The sequence below is a fragment of the Lepus europaeus genome, chromosome 4, assembly GCF_033115175.1.
Source record: "Lepus europaeus isolate LE1 chromosome 4, mLepTim1.pri, whole genome shotgun sequence".
Taxonomy (NCBI): Eukaryota; Metazoa; Chordata; class Mammalia; order Lagomorpha; family Leporidae; genus Lepus; species Lepus europaeus.
Genome location: NC_084830.1, coordinates 77,057,569 through 77,076,614, shown reverse-complemented (window position 1 = coordinate 77,076,614; position 19,046 = coordinate 77,057,569). Strand labels below are relative to the sequence as shown.

The following is a 19,046-nucleotide window of genomic DNA, read 5'->3' as shown; positions in this document are numbered from 1 at the left end:
AAACCAACAGAGTTGGAATAAGATGAATGATTATTTCCACTGCCAAATAAATTTGGAAGACTTAGAAAAAAAACATTATGTAATTTCTGGCCCCTACCCCACCAAAGACCTGCATTTGCCTGACCTTTGAAGACTGATTCTCAACCATTCTGAGTTAGCCGCACATTTAGATAATGTTTGCTTCTATTCAATGATGTGGATAAAGTTGTATTCCATTTGCATGACTGCCTATATCCTCTGACACCCTGACTCAAAGCTCTACTTTTGCATCTCCTAATCCTTTCTCCCTTTCTTTTGCAGCTGGCATACAAACTGTCATTGTATAAAAAGTCAACAATGCCCTGTCTTCCCCTCTTCCCCTTTAGAGGCTGAGAGCTGATGTGCATAACCTTCATGGCTGTTTTCCCCCATTGATTTTACAGCCTGAGAAAATGGCGTGTAATACACCTTACCAACGGCAGCGAACTGTGTCAACAACTGGAGAGACTCTGTATGAGATTCTTGGTCTGCATAAGGGAGCTTCACATGAAGAAATTAAGAAAACCTACAGGTACAGAAACAGTTCAATGATGACATTTCTTGTGCTACTAGTGATAATTATTTTGTGATTGCAAGTGTCTCCAGTTAAATATATAAGCCTATTGCTAAGATCGGGTCATCTGAATTTTGGACCCCATGTTCCTTGCTGTATAAACACAGATAGTTAGGAATTGACAGACACGTCACTGAGTTTATGAAAGAACTCTCTGGTGATACTGTAACATATGAAAGAACAGCCTCTGTTCTAGAGCTGATGTATGTGGGAAAGAGAGAGAGAGAGAAACCACAACCAATAGCTATAGATATAACCTATTTGACATAGTATCCTTGAATAATGTAGAGAGATTGTTTTTCTTTTAAATAAAAAGAAGCTCATTGTAATTGCTGTATTGTAAGCTACCTTTTTCCAGATATTAAATTTTATCTTTCATAGCTGTTCTAGTTCCAAATTAGCTATTTTTGAAAAAAATTGAAATATACTTTTATTTAAAGTTTCAAGGAATAAAAAAATTGAGTACAAAATATTTTCCTTATTGTAAAAAGCTTGCAAGTTACTAAAAAGACAATATTTACTCATAATTCTAACTCCAGGAATAATTATCATTGATACTTTGTTTCCTTCTAGTCTTTTTTTCTGTCTAGATAAGGTTAAAAGTCAAATTAGGTTAATCAATACTTTACCATTTTTAATAAGTCCTATCATAAAAATATCCTGATGTTATTCACCATTCTGTTTTAATGGCTTAACCTTATAGTTATTCTGTACTTTATTTAATCACATTGTGAGCTATTATTTAACATATAAGTTCTTTTAATTTTTTCCTAAACAATATCATTGTCCATAAATCATGATGCGTATTTCCAATTATTTCCTTATTATTAGGGAAGAAAGCTATGCCTTGATGGGGAAAAATGAATCAAGACAGCAATAATAGTTTCAGATTTTAGTCAGTTACTTCTTGACTTGCTCTTGAAAGTTTCTTTTTTTAATGCATGGAGGTTTAAAACATCTCAGGTTTGCATATTTGTTACTCATTTCCTGTATGGCTTTTGTTTTACCTGCCATGATTTGAAAACTCCTCTGGGTTACAATGTTATAAAAAATTGACCCCCATCTTCATCTGGTACATTAATGATTTTACTTTTACACCAAATCTTTGATCTATTGGATTTTATTTTGGCAAATGGTATGAGGTACTATTTCAGATTTACTTTTTTCCCCAAATCACCAGCCAATCTTTAGTTGAGTCTATTTTTATCTACTGATAAGAAACTCTTTGGTCCTGGATTGGAACCTTTATGGTGCAGCAAACTTTATGACCTGAAATACTTTCAAGAAGCAGGTTCTGAAGAATAAATCATAGTGGTGCAAACTGCCACTTGAATTCCAAATAGTTTGCAAAAATGATAGAGTCTGATCAAAGTCGATATTGATCTCCTAGTTAACATTTCAGTTAAGGTGCTAGGGAGACAAAAGTCTTTGCTGATTCATTTTGCTCTAGAGCTATCCAGAAAGCATGTGTCTGGGAGCTGCCTTGTTGGTGGAAGTCTTTGGTTCAGAGTTGCTAACCTTGACTCTTACAGCTTCAGACTGAGTCACTGTGCTTGGGATTTGGTGCAGCAATCAAATTAATTGCATTGTAAGCTTAATACCTATAAAAATGAGGGGGAGTGAAGTGATATTCAACCACCTTGTCATTTACAAAACCTATTTTACTTTACAAATGTGATTTTAAATTGCCTTTATTAATTTTGGGAGCTGAAATTTCAGGTCATATCTCAATTGAGGCATTAATTATGCCGAGTTGTTTGCAAGTTTAATAATTACAACATAAACTCTTTCAATGTAATCAGTGTTGTGCTATTAATTTTGTTTTAATGTCACACAAATATTATTTTTTTCAGCTTATTAGGGTACTTGTATGCTGCCCAAAGCATCTACTTCTATCTAAATTACACATTTATATTCTGCAAGTTAGTCAAAACGAGTGAGCAAGCTGAAAATCCACTGAGGATATTATTTTTATATTCAGGGACCTGGATGAAAACAGTGACACTACAGTGAAATTAAAAGTCAGTGAAATTTAATAAAATTACCAACTGTTGAACCCTCTGCTGCTTGACCTCTCTTATCATCTTTGGTTGTGCTCTTGAGAGCAAAGCTGAGTTAAAGCTGACTTAATTTTACGCTTATTTTTATTTTTGAGGAGATGATATTTTTGCTCAGTTAAAATGAGAGCATACAGCAGATATATCCCCCCCCCCCCCAAAAAAAAAAAAGAAAGGTCTCTCTTTTACCTTTTTTCCTCCATGTCTCCTCCCCAGGGGGAAACCATATTGTCAGTTCTTTGTGTACTCTTCTAAAGTGCCTGGTCTGGGTGAGATGGCGTAAACATGTCTCTCCCTTTCCTTCTGCTAAGTGACTAAAAACTTGGGAATGACAGAAGAGACAACCTCAAGGGAATTCTGAAAGGTAGGGAGAGGAAAGCGAATCGATGTGACAGAGTACCTTATAACCTTCCCTCTCCCCCAACAGAAGGTAACTCAAGCCAGGCCTCTTCCAACACTCAATCTAGCGACTTAAACTAAGGGATTCCAGGTAACTTTATTCTTCCTCCAATTGATCAGGAGTTCTTCCAGCAACACTAGACAGTCTCCAAAGAAACACAAGGAAACCAGAGGAAAGTCCCCCTAACAAAACTAGCCAGGGGAACTCTTTTTCCCATCAGCCTGAGACCTGCCTCTCCCACTCAGACACCCACTTGACAGAGGCCATCAGTGAGGGGGATCCAACCACAAGCACTCAGTTCAGGAAGTGGTTTTCGTCCTCACAGTCTGGAAATTCTGTCTCTCATCTAAAGGCACCCAACCTGAGAACCTCCTTTCAACTCCTCACTATAACCCTAAGGACCAATGAGAGCCTGAGAGGCAGGAGACGAATCCAGCAGACCAAAATAGCACTAAGAAGGCTCTGAAAACTTAGATTGTCATTGGAACCATCTACAAAAGTTAGGTTAGGACCTGCATGCCAAGCCTACACAGAGTGATTTTTTTTTTATTTATTTGACAGGTAGAGTTAAGACAGTGAGAGAGACAGAGAGAAAGGTCTTCCTTCCGTTGGTTCACTCCCCAAATGGCCACAACGACCAGCACTGCGCTGATCCTAAGTCAGGAGCCAGGTGCTTCTCCCCGGTCTCCCATGAGGGTGCAGGGGCCCAAGCACTTGGGCCATCTTGTACTGCTTTCCCAGGCCACAGCAGAGAGCTGGACTGGAAGAGGAGCATCCGGGACTAGAACCAGCGCCTATATGGGATGCCGACACTGCAGGCTGAGGATTAACCAAGTGAGCCACAGCGCCGGCCCCAGAGTGATCTTTTTTTTTTTTTTTTAATTTTTGACAGGCAGAGTGGACAGTGAGAGAGAGAGAGACAGAGAGAAAGGTCTTCCTTTGCCGTTGGTTCACCCTCCAATGGCCGCCGCGGTAGCGCGCTGCGGCCGGCGCACCGCGCTGTTCCGATGGCAGGAGCCAGGTGCTTCTCCTGGTCTCCCATGGGGTGCAGGGCCCAAACACTTGGGCCATCCTCCACTGCACTCCCTGGCCACAGCAGAGAGCTGGCCTGGAAGAGGGGCAACCGGGACAGGATCGGTGCCCCGACCGGGACTAGAACCCGGTGTGCCGGCGCCGCAAGGCGGAGGATTAGCCTAGTGAGCCGCGGCGCCGGCAGAGTGATCTTTTTTAAAGTGGATTGGTGGTATCCTTATTCTCTTTTTTTGTTTTTAAGATTTTATTTGTTTACTTGAAAGAGTTACAAAGAGGCAGAGGCAGAGAGAGAGAGAAGTCTTCCATCTGCTGGTTACAACAGCTGGAACTACACCGATCCGAGCAGCTGGGACTCGAACCAGTGCCCACTTGGGGTGCCAGCACTGCAGGTGGCGGCTCTACCTGCTATGCCACAGCACTGGCCCCAAGTGATTATTAAAATAAAAAATTAAGGAGAACCGAGAATCTCCTAACATAAAACCCAAACTATCCAGATATAAGCAAAGTCACTCATCACACAAAGAACCAAGAAAATCACAACTTAAATGGGAAAGGCAATCATCTGACTTGCATATGGAGATGAATTAGATGTTAGAACAACCTGACAAAATTTTCAAAGTAACAATAATGAAAAAGCTACAAGGAACTTCAAATGTTCTTGAAACAAGTGAAAATACAGAAAAGGTTAGCAAATAAATAGAAGAAATTTTAAAAATACCACATGGAATTATAGAACTGAAAAATAACAGAAATAACAAAACTATCTAGAGGTACTTAATGACAGAATGGAGACAGAGGGTAGGATCAGAGAAGTCAGAGACAGAGCAACAGAATTTACCTAATCTGAAGAACAGGGAGAAAATAAACTGAAAGCAGAGTCTCTTGAACCTGTGGGACATTAATAACAAATGCGCTACGCTAGGGGCCAGCGTGGTCCAGAGCCAGTAAAGCTGCTGCCTTCGACGCTGGCATCCCGTACAGGTGCTGGTTCAAGTCCTGGATGCTCCACTTCTATCCAATTCCCTGGGAAGGTAGCAGAAGATAGCCCAAGTGCCTGGGGCTCTGCACTCATGTGGAAGCCCTGGAAGAAGCTCCTGGCTCCTGGCTCCTGGCTCCTGGCTTCAGCCTGGCCCAGCCCCGGCTGCTGCAGCCGCTTGGAGAGTGAAGCAGTGTATGAAAGATCTCCCTGTCTCTCCCTCTTTTTCTGCAACTCTGCCTTTCAAATAAATAAATACATCTTTAAATAAATAAATGTTCCAAAATTTGTAGCATTAGAATCCTCTTCTATGAAACTGAAAGTGCTCAAAGGAGTAATGGTTGGAATTTTCCCAAATTTGAGAAAAGATATAAATTTACATATTCAAGAAACTGTGTGGACCCTAACAGGATAAATCAGACAAAATTTCTGCCTACACATATCATTTTAAACTTCTGAAAATTAAACACAAATTAAAAATCTTGAAAACAGGCATAGAAATACCATATTGCCTGTAGGGGAACAACAAGTTGAATGACAGCATATTTCTTGTATGAAGCAATAGAATTCAGAAGGAAGTGATACAACATTTTTCAAATGCTGAGAGAAAAGAACTGCCAACTTCAAATTTTGTATCTGGTGAAACTCTATTTCAGGAATTAAGGGAAAACAAAGATATTCTCAGATAAAGGAAATCTGAAAGAATTTGTTGAGGCCAGCACTATGGCACAGTAGGTTAAAGCCCTGGCCTGCAGCACTGGCATCCCATATGGGACTGGTTTGAGTCCCGGCTGCTCCACTTCTGATCCAGCTCTCTGCTATGGCCTGGGAAAGCAGTAGAAGATGGCCCAGGTCCTTGGGCCCCTGCACCCGCTTGGGAGAACTGGAAGAAGCTCCTGGCTTCGGATCGGCCCTGTTCCAGCTGTTGCTACCATTTGGGGAATGAATCAGCAGATAGAGGACCTCTCTCTGTAACTCTTTCAAATAAATAAAATAAATCTTCAAAAGAAAAAAAAGAATTTGTCACTAGCAGATGGCTAAAGGAAATTCTCCAAAAGAAAGGAAATAATTTAGATCATCAGGAAGAAAAAAAAGAAAGCAGAAATATGTATAAATACCAAAGACTAGCCCCTTTTCTTACTAGTTCTCTAAGTTATACAAGATGATTGGTCCAAAAATTATCATACCATCTGATACTGAAGACAGTGATATTTAAATGTGGGGCAATAAGGGACTTAAATGGGAGTGAAGTTTCTGTAATTCATTCATATCAACAGACTGTCATCTCTCTCTCTCTCTCTCTGACACACACACCACTATACAAACTATATAAAATAGTATACACCAAAATACTATAAATAAGCCAGGACGGAATCCCAAAAATATTTAAATAACCCTAAGGAGGACAAGAAAAGGAAATGAGGCATGATAAACAGAGGAAACAAGCAGAAAATAAACAACAACAAAAAAGATAGGCCTAAACCCTGAGATCACAATGGACAAGCATATGTGTACATGATCTAAGCATAGATGTTATGTTTACCCTTTCTTAGATAAATTATGATATATTAACCCTCCTACCCTGTGGTTTGTAGCTTCTCTTAATAATATATCTTGAAGAAATCAGTTCATTAAAACATCCCTGATTATTTTCATACCTCTCTGTAGTATTTCATGGCATACATATCCCATGACTTAGCCAGTTTCCTGTTGATAAATATTTAGGCTGTCTTTTAAACAAATTTCTTAGAGAGAGAAATCTCCTGGCCTCAGAAAGATAGGCAGTACAGAGAGGAAAACTCTCGTAGTTCCTCTTCATTTTCCAGTTTTTGTATGTCCCAGTCCCAAATTTCTAGAGCAAGGGTTGAATGGATCCAGCTGGGTCAGATATTCACCCAAGTGTACTTAATTCTGATTAGAGGTCTAGAATCACAACTCCCAGATACCATTTAGCTATGATGTGGGACCTAACTCTATGGAAAGAAAAGAAGTAATGTTCTCTAAGAGAGAGTTAAAAAGTTGGGAAGAAAATTAGCATCTCCATTTCTTTATTCCTTTAAAGACTTACCACAAAAACAGACTCAAAGATCTGTTTCAGCTTCTTTTGTGTCTATTTATAAACCTCTATCAAACAGTCTTCCTGTGAATATAGCATCTTTTTCCTACATTATCTGAAACTCAACCATACTTCAGTAGGCAGCTGATAAATTGGAGTGCCCAGCTACCTCAAAGGACAGCTGGGAAAGTTGAAAAGAAAAAGGCTTTTATGGTGTCAATCCATCAGGTACTGAAGCTCTCATCTCACTGAGATTTTTATCAAGAGAATTAGATCATTTTTTTTTTCAGGGTTTATGGAGCCCTTTGTGGAAAAATGTAGTGAAAAATACCAGGAACTACTTGATTGAACAAATATTCATCATCCTTGTAAGTCTAAAATTATCCTGCATTCGATGCTACTATTCAAGAACCATTTATCCAGCATAAGGTGAATCTGTAATCCATACAAAAAGTTGCATATCACAGAGTGAAACTCATGGTATAAATCTCACCTAAGGCCTTCATTAATGAATAAATATGATTTAGCATTTCTGAGTACAATCATCCCAAGGAGCTCAAAGTCTCAGACTCATTTAATCCTATTTTCTCATTGCTAGGTGACGTCAGTTAATCCTACCAGTGTTTGCAAGAGCAGAGTAAATATTTTGCCCTATTCTCCAACTGTCTAAAAGTCTTTATTCTTCCCTATCATGCTCTCTAAAGGATATTCATTTGAGTTAATCTTTTACAATTCTGTTGTACCTTTTAATGGCTAAGATGTTAAACATCTTTCACTCATTTGCTGTAATTTTACACTGGCATATTTTGCCTTCCCTCCTAATTCAGATAATCACTCTCAGCCAACAGAAATTTTGAGTTAGGAGGAGGAGACAGAACCTAATGAATGGTCAGGCAATTAAATAATTGGGAACATGGTTGACTGTTGGAATGAGGGACTCAATAACTAGTCTCTAACCCCAACATCTGGCCCCATCAAGTGATCCAAAAACTTGGGACTCCTGCAAAGTCCCTGCCTTCCAAGTTCTTCTGGGAGTCTCCTCTGAGAAGGTCTCCTGGGACCCAGGAACCAGTTCATCCCCAGGTAGCAGCATTGTCCCAACAAGCCAAGTTTCTACCCTGCTGATGGTACTGCTTTGCCATTAGCTCAGTAAGGCAGGTCCCTGGCCACTGCCAAGGACAACCCTGGGCTCTAGGCTCTGCTGCAGCAGCTCCACTTTACTTAGCCAGGCACAGCTGCTCTGCCACTCAGCTGCACCCTCTTACCGGCACTGTAGGCATAACAGGTGCTTCTTAACAACTACACCACTTCCAATCCTCTGACTATTCCTTAAGGCCCAGAAGCCTCATTTGCTATTTATCTTGTGACTTGAGGGAGTGGCCATGGCTGCTGGGCTGTACTAGAAGGTGCAAGGCTGGGCATAGGGAAGGCTCCCTCTTCTTTGTGACGCCCTCTGCAAGAGTCCCTGGTGATCGTCAAAGATTGGTAGAAAGATTCCTTCCGTTTTTCTAATAGCTCTTTTCCTCTAAGACCCGGCATAAGTTTGGGGGCGAGCCAGAGACTAACCGTCATGATGCTCTACCTAGAATCCCAATCTTCTCTGACAGACAAGGCTTTGCTCCTGGGTCAGTCATCATGGTCTGGCACTTTCTTCCCCAAGCTGCATTCTTCTGGGAGATTCTGTAGTCCCCACCTTACCCCCAGATAGGCTTCTGTCAAGTATCCCAGCAGTTTTTTGGGTTACCCAGCTGTGGCTACCCCAGTTTTGGTTTAAGTTCCTTTCTAGAAGGCCCTTCAGCACTGCAGGAACTTTGGGAGGCTGCTGCCACCAATTTTTCAAACACGTCCTAATTTTCCCCAATCCCCAGCAGTGAATGATAGGCTGTGATGACTCAAAGTTGAGCCTACCATAGTCCAACAACAATGCCACCTGATGCTGTGTTCGCCTCAGTAACTTGGTCAATAAGTTTACCATATTTACTACTGCCCAGCATGCACTCTGGGTAGGTGATTAGATTCCCTCCTTTCATAGTTCTGCTTAGCACATAAAGATCTTTCACTCCAAAGGCTAGAGATTATTAATTCACACCACATGGTATCACCTAATTATAGCAGAAGCCAGGAAGGCTGACCCAAGCCTACAGCAGCCAGTACATTGAGAGTCTCTGATAGTATCAGTGGCTTCACACTAGCAAGTCTCATTCATTATCTAACAAATGTTTATTAAGCATCAACTAGGACTTGGGTACTCTTTTAGGTATTGAGACAATAGCAGGGAGCAAAACAGACCAAATACTGGTTTACTGAAACCTATATTCTGGGTCATGGGGAAGGGAAGTTGGATCTTAATGATAATTGAGTAAAACATGTAGTTTTTCAGATATTGTTAAGCGCTCGGAAGAAAAGCCAAGCAGAGTAAGAAGGCAGGGAGTGTCATAAGTGTGCTGAAAGTTACACACTCTGAGGAGGTCTGCATAGATCTGAACACTGAATCCATCAATTGTAGTATACGTTAGGCATAAGGAAGCAGTTGAGAGTGCAGGGTATGAAGTCAGAAAGACCTGAATTCAATCCTTTTCTCTCAGCATGTGTTTTCCATTAGTAAAGTGCAAAAACAAACAAAAACAGTACCAACCTTAGAGGGTTGCTGGGAATTAAATTGTAAAATGCAGAATGAAGATTGGCACTTGGGCTCTGAGTGCTGCAAAGGAAACAGATCAGAGAAGCAGCCCAAAGAATGGCAGCCTTCCCACTCACACAGGACATGGACACAGGGTGAATCTCCAAGACTCCGGGTGGGTGGGAGGATGGGAAGACAGACAGAGAGACAACGGGGCTGGTGTTTAGATTCTGTAGTATTTAGGTCCCATTGAATACACTGAAAATTGTGTAATGACTATTTTAACAAGACAATGTTAATGATATGCTGAAAATTCATCCTGTATATGTGTTTAATCTTACAAAAATGCTGAGGGGCAATAGTTTCTCAACATAAATGTTTTAAGGGTGTACCTAATCAAAAAGTTCTATTCTAATAAGATAGAGGGAGAGAGAGAGCCTTTGGGGGAAGGGTGGTCTGTGGGAAGCCCATGGCAAAGAACCTTCCTTAAGGCCTTCTATACACTCCATGGCCTCCTCAGCATTTTTAACTTAGTTACCTAAAATTTTTTGTAAGATTAAACACATATACAGGATGAATTTCCAGCATATCATTAACATTGTCTTATTAAAATAGTCATTACACAATTTTCAGTGTATTCAATGGAACCTGAATACTACAGAATCTAAATACCAGCCCCGTTGTCTCTCTGTAATTTCCTTTCTCCTTTTCTGCCTCTCCATCTCCTTCGGTTCCTTGGGGGCATACAACATGTCTTGTTTCCCACTGCACTTCCAGCCCTAAGACCGTGCTAACATGTGCCATTTGCAAACATAAATTGATGATGGCAATAAGAGCTGCTGTTGGAAGTAGCAGACAACACTGAAAAAGTCTATGTATCCACTCCTACATCACAGCCTTTCTCCTTAATACTCAGAGTTCAACAGAAAATGCTGGCCTTGAACAAGAAGGGTTGAAGTAAATAGACTTTGCTTGAGGGCTTCAGACCATTTTTCTCCCTGATTATGTTCTCAGCTTCTGCAGGATTATTTTGCAAATGACTGATTTTGTCACCTTTCTGAACAGGAAGGCAGTCATTCCCTGACCCAGAGGTTACCAGGGGCAGATGGGCAGGGAAAGACAATAGCTTCTTTTAGGAGTTTCCGTGCATTTTGTATGAGTCTGGGACCTTCAAGTGAGAAATAGTTAGAGGATAAGGAAAGGAAAACTCTAGGAAATAGAGCCAGCTTTGCAATTTAGAGAATATGAATCTTTAGTATGCAAAATCTCTTATATAACATGAATATTCATTTATATTTACAATGATATGTAGTTTGTTTAAAGATTTATTTATTTGAAAGGCAGAACTAGAGAGAGAGAGAGAGAGAGGAGAGATAGAGAGATATCTTCTATCCCTGGGTCACTCCCTAAACAGTCACAATGGCCAGAGCTGGGCCAGTCCAAATCCAGGAGCCAGGAGCTTCTTCCAGGTATCCCATGTGGGTGCAGGGGCCCAAGCACCTGGGCCATCTTCTACTGCTTTCCCAGGCACATTAACAGGGAGCTGGGTCAGGAGTGGATCAGCCAGTACATGAACCAGCACCCATATGGGATGTCAGCATCACAGGTGGCAGTTTTACCAGCTATGCCACAGTGTCAGCCCCAATACATACATTTTTGAAGTTAGGTAGAAACAAAATTAGGATGCCCTAAAGTGGAGGCAGTGTTGTGATACAGCAGATTGTGAACCTATCACTTGAGATGCCAACATGACATATCAGAGAGTAAGTTGGAGTTCTGGCTGCTCTGTTTCTTTTTTTTTAAACTTTTATTTAATGAATATAAATTTCCAGTGTACAGCTTATGGATTACAATGGCTTCCCCCTCCCATAACTTCCCTCCCACCCGCAACCCTCCCCTCTCCCCCTCCCTCTCTCCTTCCATTCACATCAAGATTCATTTTCAATTCTCTTTATATAAAGAAGATCAATTTAGTATATATTAAGTAAAGATTTCAACAGTTTGCACCCACATAGAAACACAAAGTGAAAAATACTGTTTGAGTACTAGTTATAGCATTAAATCACAATGTACAGCACATTAAGGCCAGAGATCCCACATGAGGAGCAAGTGCACAGTGACTCCTGTTGTTGACCCAACAAATTGACACTCTAGTTTATGGCACCAGTAACCACCCTAGGCTCTCGTCATGAGTTGCCAAGGCTATGGAAGCCTTCCAAGTTCGCCGACTCTGATCATATTTAGACAAGGTCATAAAAGACAGGGTGAGGATAGTAACCAATGATCCTAAGAGTGGCATTAACCAGGTCTGAACAATTATACAGCATTAAGTGGGGAAGGAGACCATCAGTACACACAGGTTGGGAGTAGAGCCATTGGTGGTAGAGTAGAGGTTATGATTACAAAGGAATGAGGCCCAAGTGCGCTAGACAGGATCTAGAACAAAGGACAGAGTCATTATTAGAGGAGCTAAGAAAGGTGCTAAGCTACAATTAAGTTTTCTGATTGAGAGGCAAATAGAACCTGATAGAAGGGGCTTGATAATAATCTGTTGGGCTTTAGGCCTTGTAAGTTAAGAGGCCCAGACCTATCTATCTCTTCACATGGGGTACATCCTAAGGGAGGTGTGAACCTCCTGGGGGAAGGCACCCTGTTGACTTTCATTACTTAGCTGGCCTGGGAGGAGAGCTGGCCAGGTAAAGGCAGGGGGCATCTCTAACAAGAAATTTACAGTTCTGCCTGCAATGTTGCTGACCCTACTTGGCCGCCCCCTCAGCTGCAGTGGTCACTTTGGAAGTTGGGCTGAGTGAAGGGCTTTTCAGCTTAGAGCCAATAAGATCTGGGCATCCTTCGACTCCAGGGCAGGTCCATTTCCAGTGATGCAACTCTTGGCAGAGCTGCCAGGGCTCTTCACAAGTTGACTTCTGCTGAAGCCCAGGCTTACCACATTGAAAGCCACTGCAGTAGATTGGTCTGTTGGCTGCTCTGTTTCTGACCTGACTGCCTGCTAATGTGTCTGTGTGGCAGTGGATGATGGCTCAAGTGCTTGTACCGTGCCACCATGAATGGAGTTCTTGGATTCTGGCTTTGGCCTGGCCCATATCTTCCTGTTGAGGCCAGCTGAGGAGTGAGCCAGCTGATGGAAGATCGATCTCTCTCTCTCTCTCTCTCTCTCTCCCCCTCTCCCCCCTCCCCCTCTCTCTCACCCCACTCTCTCCCTCCCTCTTTCTCTCTCTGTGTGTGTGTGTGTATCACTCTCTGTCTTTCAAATAAATAAATCTTAAAGAAAGAAAAAAGATAACCCCACGAGCCAGAGTAGTTTCTCTTGCATGTCTGGCACAAGATACTGGCCCACTGGATCAAAAACCACTCAGGGATCTAGCTCTGTGGTTTTAGACTCACAAAGTCGGAGTAAACCAGTTTTGTCCATCAGCACGTGGGTCTCCATGCCTTGAGGATAAGCTTCACATTTCCCTGTTGATAAGGTGCCAAATAGCCTTGTTCACAAAGTAGTTGGAGCCCCATTGATTCTTCTATTTCCTTCCATTTCACATGGAGCTTTCTGGAAATTATCTTCCAAATGTGAAGAAGTGGACTGCCTCTGAGTAGACTGAAGTGAGGCAAACAACGTTTTCATGAGGAGCTGAGAAAGTGCCATTTCCATAGTGATCTGCGGCAACCCCCATCTGCAGTACTTTCACCCATCTTGATTAGCAATTACAGGTAAAAAGCAGAGGCTGCTTATGAATAAAGTGTGAATGTCAGGGGAATGCATAGCTAATAGCAGAATTGTAAATATTTGCAAGGCAGAGTGGTGATTCAAGCTCACAAGATTAATTGAAATTAATCTCTATCAAGCACTAATTGGTTTCCTGAGTTCTAAAACCTTCCATTAAAAAGGAGAGTAGATGAGGCCATGTGAGAATCACCCTCCAGGTGGGCTACATGAGCTTCCTCCTGTGTCAAGTCTAACGTTTCACCCTCTCAGTGCTGACAGTGCCAACCTCAGTAATTCCTGGGCACCGGCATCATTATGATCAGAAACTTTTTTTATTCACTCATCTGTTTACTCAACATCAATTTAGTATTTGAAACTTCATTCTAGTCATGAACATGAATCCTTGTGCTCAAATGATTTTTTTCTGCTAACCATGGTCTCCTTTGGTTGGCTCGGCTTGGCTTGTTTTTGAGCACATATCTTTTAAGGTGAACAAAACAGATTTCAGACACAGGATTCATATTAATCACTTAAATAACAGTAAATGTTTCCTTACATCATTTATTCCTGTCCCAGCAACTACTCTGGGTGCTGGAGATACAGTAACAAGCAACCCACGGCCAGTGTTCTCATGTAGGCTGAGGTCTGCCGGAGGAGACAGAAAGCAGTCATATGGTCATAAAAATGAGTGTATAATTACCAATAAGTTAAGTGTTGTAGGAAAAAGAGCATGGTACTATGATAACAAATTACAAACTTGGCTGCTCTCAGAGTGCACATTTAGCCTAGTATTGAAGACACCCTTGTCCTACATCAAAGTGCCTAGGATCAATTCCCAGTTCTGGCTGCTGTTGCCAGCTTCTTGCTAATGCAGACTCTGGGGAGGCAGCAGTATAGTGACAGCCCAAGAAAATGGGTTTCTGACATCCTCATGGCAGATCTGGGTTGAGTTCCTAGCTCCTAGCTGTTGGCCTCAGCCCAGCCCCAGCCCAGCCCCAGCCATAGTCAGCATTTGGGGAGTGAACCAGCAGATCGGAGCTCTGTCTGACTGTTTCCCTCTCTCAGTCACTCAAATCTAAAAAAAAATAAAAAGTTAAATCTTAAAAAAGTTGAGTGTAGGGAAAAACAGATTTAAGCGATAGTTTGACCCAAAAATGTCAGAGGACACATATGTTTTTTGTACTGAAGATCATTAGACACTGAGATGTACCAGAAGATCTAGGATTTCCACTGGAAATTACCAAGACTTGTTTGGAGGTTTGCCACAATTCACTACCAATGGAGCAGGAGCCAGGAGCCAGCATGAGGAATGCAGATAACATGTGCCTCCTGAGAGCTCTGACTAGCACAGAGGATAGGAGCTGCTGTTGGAAGTAGGCAACATGGCATCAGGCTGAGGAGGTCTGCAGAGCCGTTTCTCCTACACCCCCATCTTATTCTCCTTTAATACTCAGTTCAATAGAAACTTCTGGTCTTGAAAAAAAACCTATCTTCCCAGTAAATAGAGTTAAAAGCCTAGAAACTTTTGTTGGGAGATTGAGCCAGATACGGAGATCTTGAACTATGTGCAGCTTTCCAATTTGGAGCAAGCTGTGGAGTTGGGGTAACAATTTTACTATAGTACACAGAGGTCTTAGCCACCTGTGGAAGCTGTCAGTGACTACTGGAGCCAGAACTTCATGTCTTCATTCATGAAAGTAGTATTTTTATGATGGGCATAACAAATAGTTATAATATAGATACATATTTCATCTATTGTGTTTGCACAATTTTTCATAGCTCAGTCTATTCCACCTTAATAACATAAAGGTTATTTGTCAAGGAATCACTAAGTACAGTGAGATCATCATCTCAACTGCCACTAGAGGTCAGCACGTGACTCTCAATGGGAATCGGAGGGAAAGACCAGTTCGGAAACAGATCATCATTTGTGCTTCCTGTTGTTATTTCTTGCCATCTGTCTGGAATCATAAATGTGACTATGGATCCCAGACAACTAGAGAACACCCTAACAATTGCTGGAGTGAACTGCTCAAATGTTCCATCTGCAAATGTGAGGAAATCATAGGTCTGTGTATTGTGGCCTGCAGCATGCCTTCAGTGGGGCCTTGATGGCCAAAGTACTTGACTCATACGCAATGGGTAGCAGGTGTTTCAGAAATAATCACACAGCAGGGGTAGACTGTCGTCATCACTTGCAATTTGAAACCAAATGGTGCCCTGGCCTTTCTATTCTGTCCCTTTTGAAGTACTCCATACTAATCCTGGTCTAGTGGCTCCTACTTCTCTGAGCCCCACTGGCACGCTCATGTTCCAGCTCTCTTGGCAGCAAACTGCACTAAAGCTTCTTGTGGGAAGGGCGACTGTCCTGGGTGCAAACGTATGAAGTGGTTGTGGCAGATTTGAGATTACAGAGCTGACCAAGGGAAAAGAGAGGATCGTAAGTGGCAACAGCACAAGTTTTATTGGGCAGTGTTTGGCTGAGTTCACATGACCGATGTCCTCACCACATGAAGCTCTCCTGAGGCTTACAACGAAGGGACCACCATTCAAAGGGGAAGGAAGTCAGAAGAGGGCTTCTGTGTCATGGTGATGCAACCAATCAGAGAGTCTGTGGGTTAGAGACTCTCAAAAGGCCATAGCAACTTTGCCTCTTATAAGCACAAGTCTCTGTCTTATCAGTGGCCAGCAGATGTGGACTGAGGTCTTGCAAGGTAACAGCAAGGCTCCAAGTGGCTAAAAATCTGCTTGGTTGGGCTATTTTTAAAATAATTGGCTGTGTGAAAATTTTACTTTGGTATTGGCAGGCTTTTGAGATAATGGGTCTCAGCTGCAGTGAAGAAATAACCTAGGGGCCAATACGCAGAGGGCATCTTTGGCTCATTTCTGTGACAGTGTTAGAAAGCCTTTGGAAGGATTAGCATATAACTGAAGCAAGACAACACAGACATAGGTGACAATCATGAGTTAGGAGTTTCCTAGTTATCACTGGTTAGACAACTTGTGCCAGTACTCCCTCCTAGTGAGAACTACAAAAACTAAAAGAAAATAAAAGTATATCTTAAAAACATATGAGAGTAAGGAATTAGCACCAATAGGGCCATGAAGTGGAAGTAAGAAGCCAAAAGGCTAATCAGGTCTTCAAACAGCTCTACAGGAAAGGGGGGAAAATTTGGCCACTGACTCAACAAGGATGGGGGCTCTGAAATTTTACTGTGATTCTAAAGGGCTGTAACTCAGAATAAAAAGGAAACTGGAAAACCACCTATGGTTGACAATTACTTCAATTACTCTGGTGGTTCTCACCAAACCATGGATCCTGTGGTATTTATCTTCTTGTATAATTCACTTAAATCTGGACTGGCTCTCTATCCTGATTTAATCAATGTAGAATGAGTGATGTTGTGCCTAAATTTCAGAAAGTCTTACCAGTTTCCTCTGTTAGTCACCCTTTAAGAAATATAACCATCCTGAGAGTATCATGTTGTAAGAAGGCTCACCTAGCCATTTGGAGAAGCCACATGGAGGAAACAGAGCCCCCCAACCAACAACCCTAGCTAAACTCCTAACCATAGCCTGTGCCAACTTACCAACACATTAGGGAATCCATTTTGGAAGTAAATTCTTCAGTTACAGCTGAACTACTCTAGTCAATGCCAAGTAGAGCCAAGAAAAATGGTCCCTACCAAGTCTTGCTCAATTACAATATTGTTAGCATGTAAGTAAAAGACTTACTATTTTATGTTACTAAACTTTAAACTTTACTGTACTTTATTGCAGAGAAATGGGTCTTGAACACCAGTCTTGAATGGATTGTAACTGAGCTTTGAGTCTGAGTAGCCAAGGAAATTTTAATTCCTTATATTAGAATAAGATGATCCTAGCTTTGCAAAGGCCCTCAGACTTCAGGAAATAGGAATTAAATTTCTCTCTAGTACACAATAACATTGTAGTCCTCAAATTATTTCTTTAAAGATTTAAAAATTACAATATGGGGCCGGCGCTGTGGTGTAGTGGGTAATGCTGCAGTGCCAGCATCCCATATGGGCGCCGGTTCGAGTCTCAGCTGCTCCACTTCTGATCCAGCTCTTTGCTATGCCATCTGAAAGCAGTAGAAGATGGCCTAAGTGCTTGGGCCCCCGTCACCCATGAGAGATTCAAATGGAGCTCTTGGCTTTAGCCTGGCTCTGCCTTGGCTGTTGCAGCCACTTGGGAAGTGAACAGATAAAAGACATTCTCTCTCTCTCTCTTTCTGTCTCTCTGTAACTCTGACTTTTAAATAAATAAATCTTTTATCAGATACAGATTTAAATCATTTTGTAGCCTTTTGGCTAAGAACAAGTGCAGGTACAGATTTAAAAATAACTGTGATCTAGACAAAAAAATACAAGATTGACAATTTTCACGAAAACTGAAAATTTTGAAAAGGACATCTCAGCCTTCAAAAAAGAACAGAAATTCTACAACTAAAAAATACAATAACTGAACTCAAGGACTCAAAAGTTTGAGCTTATCTAGTTGGTAAGCCAACTAAAAGAAAGAAAATCACCAGAAAGAATTTAAAAAGCAAAAAAATGAAGGACATAGAAGATTCACTAAGATCTTAAATATATGCAACTAGAGTCTGGAAAAGAGAGTAGAAAGAGAATGGGGATAAAGAAAAACCATGTGGAAAGATAAGATACATGAATTTTCCAGGTTCACAAAACATCTCAGTTCAGTACACCCAACAATAATGAAGTACAAGAAGTAAAAAGAACCCTATACCCAGGAACACGACAGAAAAAATGGCTGGAAACTGAAGGCATAAAGCCCTCATGACAACCAGAGAAAAAATACAGACTGCCTTCAAAGAACAACTACTAGATTCACAGCTGATTTTTCAACAAAGATGATGGAAGCCATAAAATAATATGATGAAAGAAAGTAACAATTCTATAACCGGGGAAAGCATTCTTAAAAATTGAAGATTAAATAAAAATATTTTAAGCTTTAAAACAATTGTGAGAATTTATCATTAGCAAATTTTCAATAAGGGGATACTAAAGGGTGTACATAGGCACCAAAAAGATGACTAGAGATGCAGGAAAAAAAAGTAGTAATAAAAATGGAAAATATGTGAGTAGATGTACACAAATAATAATTGCATAAAATATCACTAAATATTCATTGCATGAAATAGTAATTATTAGGGGTTTAGAAGATTTAGGAAATTAAAGTACATGCTACCAAAAACACATACATTGACAGGGGGGTAACAATATTAGTCTTCTAAGATTTCCATGTTATTTTGGAGGCATATAAAGCATGTTAACAGACTTTGACAAATCAAGGATTTTTTTAATCTCTAGGAGTTTACTGAAAGGATAATTTTTAAAATGTAATTACTAGGGGCCCGTGCCTTGGCTCACTTGGTTAATCCTCCACCTGCAGCGCCGGAATCCCATATGGGCGCTGGTTCTAGTCCTGGTTGCTCCTCTTCCAGTCCAGCTCTCTGCTGTGGTCCGGGAGGGCAGTGGAGGATGGCCCAAGTGGTTGGGTCCCTGCACCCACATGGGAGACCAGGAGGAAGCACCTGGCTCCTGGCTTCGGATC

At 41.3% G+C, this 19,046-nt stretch overlaps 1 protein-coding gene across 1 annotated transcript in view; it reads left to right on the top strand.

Moving 5' to 3' along the window:
- Positions 1-431: 431 nt before the first annotated feature.
- The window catches only part of DNAJC5B (DnaJ heat shock protein family (Hsp40) member C5 beta), a 41,969-nt gene continuing 23,354 nt past the window's right edge, over positions 432-19,046 (top strand). The window contains exon 1 of the mRNA XM_062189566.1: positions 432-550. Within this exon, the coding sequence (XP_062045550.1) occupies positions 432-550 (119 nt within the window). The remainder of the gene's footprint in view (positions 551-19,046) is intronic.